Raw genomic sequence first — 7,907 nt, forward strand, 5'->3', positions numbered from 1 at the left:
AATTTATGGGAAAAATAAGGCTTGTTCCTTGGACGTTATTAACAGTGCTGCCTGAAATATACATTTTTGCCTCAAAGAAAAGGGAATCATTATCAAGCCATTAGGCATTAAGAAATGTCATTCAGTCATTTTTATTCATTCTGCTGAAATCTTCGTAAAAGCCCGAATCATACTTCTGCAAGCAGCAATTTTGTTAATCCAGGGGGTTATTACTCTGGTCCCTTATTAGGATCTATACTGCTGCCAAGCAATCCTATAACCTTCTCAAAAGAAGTTTACCTCCGTGTTATAAAACCAGTAGTGGTATTTATACTGTGCAATAATTAGTGTATTACCTGAATCCACTAACAGGTTCATTTTATCTCCGCACAAAACCCCTAGTCTGCTTATAGAAAGCTTGTGCCTCCTTTGGTGCTGTTAAAGTGGTGAAAGAGTGAATGAAGGCTGGTAGCACTTTCTCCTTTCGCCGTGCCTTAATTCCCATCTCTTTTTGCTCTCATCCAATTAGTGCAGTGTATTAAGCGGTTTATCATCTCATAGTCAGCTATTGAGAGAAACAAGGCGAACACTTTGCAATAGAGCCTGCTCTCCTTTGACACCCTCAGGTACTTACATATTCCACTGTGCTATGAATAATAGAGGAAGAATAGAGCGCTAATTCCCTCATCAAAGAATGCCTTGTCTGCTGCTTTGCTCAACAACACCATTCTGATCAAAAGAAAAGCAATAAAGCTTAGCATAACAAAACGAAACCTACTTATTAGCTTAGTGGTTAAATTAATGCAGAGCCGCTGCTATTCAAAACCAAGGTTTGAAAACAGCCTCCAACAACCTGATAATGCTGCCTTCGGGATGAAGGAATTTTAATCTGAAATTTGAAGCTGGCACAGATGAGTTAATCTATTAAACTGCTATAAGGAGGGTGCGGGAGAACTATTCAATTAAGGCACATTTAAGGTGCCCTGCAGAAGACGGGGATGGATTCGAAGGGGAAGATGTGCTCCGCTTCGGCCTTAGAAAACTGCCTTTGGCGGCGAAAAGAGGGATTTTGGCACAGCAGCAACCGTGTTTGCGGATGGGAATTCTTTTTCATATCGCATATGTCATCAGCGAAACCTGGCCACCGGCTCCATATATCAACACTCCTCTTCCCCAACTGCAAATAAATACAAATAAACACGAACCTTAATTTTAACAGCACGCGGTGGGGGAGGGGGATATGAGGAGGAAAAGGAAGGGAAGGCGATTCAGGCCAGACCAGCCTCAGAATGCAAACCTCCGAACTTCAGTTTTCCCAAATTATTTACAGCGCAGCGTTTATCAGCTCCATTTAATATTAAATGTTATAAAGATGATTTTGCATTTCCCAGCCTTTCTGAGGGGCCAAGACGAGGCACGGTGCCCAGAGCTGATTAGAGAGGGAGAGGGGAGGAGAAAAAAAATCCAGTTTACTCCTTGCCAAGACTTCAGCTCTGATCTGACCAGCTTTGCTGAGAGGAATCAAAAAAAGCCTCCATTCGGGGTAAAAGCCCTCATTTCCCATCGCCAAACCCCCGGGCTGTGGCTGGCCGGGGTGGCGGGGGCTCCGGGGCTGTGCCACTCACGGCTCCTCCGCCTCGGTGCGTGGGGGGAACAGCCCCTGGCAGGGCCACTCCGTGCTGCTGCGCCCTACACAGTCATTCCACAACACTCTCATTTAATCTAAACATCCCTAAACTTGCAAATTAACAGGCTCTTCAGCTGTAATTATACAGATACATACAAGTGCCACAGGGTCAGGTTACGCCATATCTATCCATTTTATTTGTACACCTAACGTTTGGAGGAGAAGGTCACACTTTTCACTTTCCTAAGGCATTCTACCCAGTAGAATCAGTATATATCAGTAATATTTTCATAATCCTAATTGGGCTGGACACAAAAAAATCTAAAAATCCCTGCATGGAATTACAAGAAACCAGGATCTTTTGAAGTTCTGCAACTTCAGTACAGCACCTTGGCAGCAACACCTTCTTTCCAAGACAAGACTCCAAATAAAGTCTGTTTTACAATATTAACCCAACTAAACATATTGGAAAGGATCGATAGCTCACCAGGGTGGGACAACACCTGCACAACACCAGAGACTGCACAGATTCCATTTCTCACTGTAGTGATTCCATGTGAGCAGAAATGAAAGGGTTTAGTTCCAAAAGTTGCTAGGAAGATGACTGTGTATTTAGGCATATTCAAACTGACACTACCCATACTGACACACAGCTTCTCCCAAATGCCACTCTGGGGACAAATGAATGTCACAAAATACTCTGAACACAAACAGACACATGAATCCCGACAGTGCCCAACATGTTCATACTGATCCTCTTACTTTTTCCTCAAGCTCCCTTTGTTAATGGCTGTTCATCCTAAAAATAGACACAACACCAATTCTGTAAGACCAGGAGAAGTCCAGAGCAATATCACCTAGCATGGACTATTTTCAACCATCAGATCAGAGAATCAAATTCTCTTTTACTAGAAAACTTTATTTTCCTTCAAGTGTGAAAAAACTTTACATTTTACACTGTTTAAGATTTAAAAGCATTTTTTATAACCTTACATTAATATATCACATTGCAAACTAAACAGTGAACAGAGTAAAACAATATTTTGTATACAAAAGCATGTACCCAAATTTATTCTCTTGTCATATCTGCTTGTCATTTTATTAGAAGTAAATGAAAAATACAATTTGTTTGTAAAAACTGTAAAATCTCCAACACAGTAATTATTACAGAACAGTAGCTATGACTTGCTGCTTTCCATTCCCCTGTTATTGGTTACAATGCCATCCCAAAAATATTTTTCTCTATCGATTGCTTACTTTCAAATACTTTGAAATGAAACACATTTATATCCTTTGCATGAGTGAAATGGGTTTTGTTCATGTGCATGGCTTTACATCCACACAGAAATTTTCAACGTGGCAAAATGCTATGCTTAAAGATGCTTGGAAAGACTCCTAATAAAAAGATGGTCCCTATTTTTAGCACCTCCAGGTTTCAGTCGTTCTTTAATGAATTTCAAAGTAAAGCGTCCCTACCTCTGTTCAGAAGGTAATAGGACATTTAAATGCATTTAGGTTTAGTATTGTTTTTAATTGGTATGTTTATGATCAGGAAGAAGATAAACCGCGAAAAGGCAAAACATTAGTGCTCCTACTGAGACCTCTACTAACCTCTCTTCCTGAGAGCACCTCTAGTAAATACCCTGGAGCAAAGTCTAGGATCACTTACATTCCAGCAACTCTCACTGGGAATTATCCAATTAAAGCAGCAATTCCCCCACCCCCTTTTCCCTCATAGGTCTAAATACACAACAAAAAATATTGCAAAAATCAACTACTCCATATTTTAATAACCCTGGTTTCTCAATGAAGAAAAAAAAAGAAGATAAAAACACCTTGAAATACTTTATATCCACGACAATCATACATCCTGTTTTCATCTCCCATTTTTTCTCCTCCAAAGAGACAAGATTATTAAAACATCATTGTACATACTGAAATAGAGTATTGCTGAACAGATCATTACTGATGAACAAGGGACTAGCCTCCCTCCATTTTTAATCAATCACTGTCATTCATTACTGGACTCTCCCACAGATCTATCTTCCTATACTGACGGTGAAGATTTTGCCAAGGTTCACTTCTGAGTAGCCACTCATGGCCAGGCATTTGTCTACGGTGCTCTTCAGTCTTTTGTAGGCCTCAGAGACTTCCCTCCTGAGTGGCTTCTTCTTCAAATACTCTAGAAGAACAAAGAGAAAAAACCCAAAACACAAAGAGGGATTAAATGACCACAAAAAGACAGGATTTTTGCATTCATTAGACTGTGAATCAAGGTATTTTAAAACGAGGTGAATGTTGTAGTTACCCAAGAGCAGATTTGTGGCAAGCTCTCCCACGTTCTGCTGCATTCCCTGCCTTTCCTGCACGAGCTGGTGAGGGACCATGGTGAACCCTGGCCACGGAGCCAAGGCTGAAGCTCCCTCAGCCCCACCAGCACAGGAGCTGTGGAAAAACTGACAAGAGCCACCCCTAGTCCAGTTTTGTGATCTAGCTGGAGTGCAATAGTTGGGCTGGGTCTGAAAGGATCTCAGGTGCCTTAATTTAGTGAGAACTATCCGGAGTCCTCAGGGGTTGGAAGTAGGGAGAGATTCTGTCCCAGAGTGGCTTTAGAAGTAAAGGAGATCACAATTCATGTCCAATTCATGTCCCTCATCCCTGCTGTTAATACTGGCACTGATACAACCTGGGACAGACTTATAACCAGTCTTGTGAGTTCTCAAATGCACCTTGTGAGCAGGATAGGAATCATGATCCTCAGCACTACGGAGGCACTGGAAGGAAAGGGGAAGTAACACAAACAAGGAGAATTCCATGCTACTTTACCCTAAAATGGAGAGAAGATGCCCAGTATCTCAAGCAGGAGATGTCAGGTTCACCTGACACATGAATGAAGAGGCTCCCAAATAAGGTAAGAGATGTCTGGGGGACATGGCATTTACTCACCTGTACCTTTATGTGTGCGCAAATTCATGTGCATGAATCTGTACGTATTTCAGCAGCAAAGACCAAGCTGTTTTATTTCTGTTAGGGTTTGTTTTTTCAAATTTTCTGCCATTAAAAAAACACACCCAAGGGATTTTGTTGGCGTGATTGTCCAGCTTTTCCTTTATAAAAGCTGTGAGCAAAGACTAAAAGAGCAAAATATTCCACTACTCCATGATACAGCAATGCCAAGTGGATGCAGATCTGGCACAGTTCTGCTCCTGCTTTCCAACCAACTCCACATTCTAGAACACCAGCTCCTACCCAAAAGCCTGTTCCTGCAGTTACACCTCAGAACACTGGAGAGCACACAGAACAAGGCTCCCTCCCAGGCAGCTTCCCTGCTTTTAGACTGGAGGCACTCCACGTCCAGCAGCACTAGGAGAGCACAGAACAGGTACTTCAAGATTTGAAGCCACTGAGGTGCAGGGTACAGCATGTGTCTTGTGAGCAACCAACACCATCCTCCTATTGCTCATTAGCTTTGCCTCACCTTTTACCTTGTGCCTTCTCCCTGACACCTTCACAGCCCTCCTGGTCCTTTGAATACATAACTGAGGAAACTCCATCCCCTCTCAAACAGCTTTTAGTCTACAGCACCAGTTAAGATGAAAAACCAATTGTCTCTAAAAACAGCGGAGTTTATTTAAGAAAAGGTTTTTGGGGAGAGGGACACTGTTTTTTTGAGTCTATATGTATAAAGGATGAAATGTCTCATTTTTGTGACAACTCACCTCCCACCTCACCTCTGTGATGTGACTGAGATGAAGGTGTCCTTTCAGACAGCTTCATCTCAGCAGCCAAGGATGCTACATGAGGAGATGGGATGAGGCAGGGATGGGAGGCATGGTGACAGAAAAAGCTACTACAATTTTGAGGTTTGTGAATTTCTCCTCCCTGAGGATTTACAAATATTTCTGCAGAGCCTCAGATGTTGCAGTATGAGCTCAGCAGACTAGCTCTGGATACATACAAACAGCAATGTTTTACTGAGAAATTGTCACCTGCTTAGGTTTTCCATGTTATTCACAAAGTTCCACTGAAGTTAACTGCTTTGCATGAAGCTATCAACTCTTTAAAAATTAAATTAAAAAATGAAATTAACAATGCCTGAGTAAGTGAATACACTGATTAAAAGCACTTTGATAAGCACCTTTCATGCATTGTTGTGAAGAAGTTATGTATTGTGTCTGGGTAGTAAGCACACAGAGGGAGATGCCTTGTTGAAGATACCACATTTTTACTGTTACACAGACAGTAATGACTTAAAGCCTATTAGCAGAATTGGATTTTCCTTAAACTACAACTCCAATATAACAAAAGCTTGATTATGTGAATCTGCTCATTAACAGGCTGAAGTCACTATGGCATAAACACATTTAACGATTCTGAAAGTATTTAGATATAGGGTTAAATTAAACAAACCTTGAAAATTGTCTTAACCAGATCCATAAAAACACCAATCCCACTTTGCCACAAACTGAGCTCGCACTTGTTTATGTCTTTTCAAGATTAATGATACAGCCAGTGGGTTGACTTGCAACTGCTCACATTAGCCCAACCATGCTCTTTATACCAAGGAACTGTGGAAAATTCCACCCTAATACCTCAAAACTAGGCCAAAATAGTTTAAAGCTTCCTGGAGCTCAGGAGGGACCAAGGTAAAATACATCAATGTGAACAGCTGGCACATGTGAACAGAGCAGGAAGGCACATTAATCATTAGAACATTGAGGCAAACAATACACCAGGGCTGAAAATAGGGAACACAAATACAGACCCATGTACAGCTCCAATTCAGGCTTCAGGGCTCCAGCCATCCCACTAACAGAGCTCCCAGCTCCCCCCAACATTAAATCTAAACTCCAATTATACGCAATAACCTTTCTGACAGTATGCTTCAAACATTTCTTAGATGCAATTACCCTTGTAGAGGCAGGCAGGAAAGGGTGGACTGAAAAAAAAAAAGGAGAAATATGAGGGGCCTCGTTGAAGTAATGAGGCCAATTTTAAGTTTCAATTATAAGAGAATGGGAGCCGGGAGCTCCGGGAGGAGAGGCAGGCAGGGCTGTGTCTGCAGCACCATGCATTTGAATGACACAAGTGCATCTGATGACTGGGGAGAAGAGATTTAAAGAACTGTAGTAATACAGAGCAGGGGAAGATGAGAGAGGACACAGCTCCTGATGTGTTTACCTCCTTTGCTGATGGGATATTGACTTTTCCCACCAGGTTGGTTAGAAAGGGGACTATTTACGCTGCCACACAGCAGAGTAAGAATGACAACCGGCATCACTCTGTGCTCCTCTGAGTAAAAGACAACTGTGGCCGTTGTATATCACACAGCCTGTCAATACCTTTGAGTTACCACACCACCCAACTTAGAGATGCATATAAAAGCTCCTACTTTCTTCCTAAATGAGAATTTAATCAATAACATGCCCAAGGCCTTCTGAAAACTAAGCTATACAAACTGACTGAAATTGCCTTTTAGTGCTCACGTTCTGAAATAGTTCTATACCCATTATCACCCCATCATTGTTTTAGTAACATCCAAGTTCAGTGGCAATGAGAAATCTTTTAAGATGACCACTGCTGCAGAATGTATACACGGCTATACATAATGAGATATATTTCTGTACATGCAGAGTGTACAAAAGACACTATCAAAACAAATATAAAATTAGAAATGCAATTATTTTAATAGAAACATAGAAAAAAAAAGTACTTCTGACTGTATGCAAGTAAAATTCAGGTGCTGCATTTTCTAAAGCCAGTAAATCACTGACTCTGGTAAATACTACAGAATTATACCACCAAACATGCAGGTAATCCCTCCTTCCACCTCCCAGTATAACTGCTCCCTCCTTCCCTTCACAAAACACAGTATGAACTTCTGGATATCCTGTCAAATTTAGTACCCCATCCAGGTCCTTGTTTAGCTACCTAGGCATATTTTTATATTATTAGGGACAAAAAAAAAAAAAATTAAAAAAATTTAAAGGTTCCTGAAATCCATTTACCCTATGCTGTTATTCAGATGTTGGAAACAAGGATGGAAATATTTGGAGGTTATCTGTACCTAACTGCATGTTTTCCATTTATTGCAATTTCTCTTCATTTCTATTGAAATGATGCTGAGTAACCTGATAGCCACGATCAAGAACTTTAATTCTTGAATTCCCCAAAATGTGTCTCAGTTAAAGTCTTCTGGTTTTTTCCTCCTGATTGGACAATCGAACTGTGTCAACTATTGAACTCTCTCCCCCCAATTATTCTGTTGATAGCTTGCTCTTCATAGTGAGAAGTAAAAATA

At 41.0% G+C, this 7,907-nt stretch overlaps 1 protein-coding gene across 1 annotated transcript in view; it reads right to left on the reverse strand.

The window, feature by feature from the left end:
* Window positions 1-2,504: 2,504 nt before the first annotated feature.
* The window catches only part of POLA1 (DNA polymerase alpha 1, catalytic subunit), a 183,477-nt gene continuing 178,074 nt past the window's right edge, over window positions 2,505-7,907 (reverse strand). Inside the window, 2 exon segments of the mRNA XM_064407423.1 lie at window positions 2,505-3,647; window positions 3,649-3,788. Of these exon segments, the coding sequence (XP_064263493.1) occupies window positions 3,618-3,647; window positions 3,649-3,788 (170 nt within the window). The 3' untranslated portion in view covers window positions 2,505-3,617.

The sequence above is a fragment of the Passer domesticus genome, chromosome 2, assembly GCF_036417665.1.
Source record: "Passer domesticus isolate bPasDom1 chromosome 2, bPasDom1.hap1, whole genome shotgun sequence".
In the NCBI taxonomy this organism is placed as follows: domain Eukaryota; kingdom Metazoa; phylum Chordata; class Aves; order Passeriformes; family Passeridae; genus Passer; species Passer domesticus.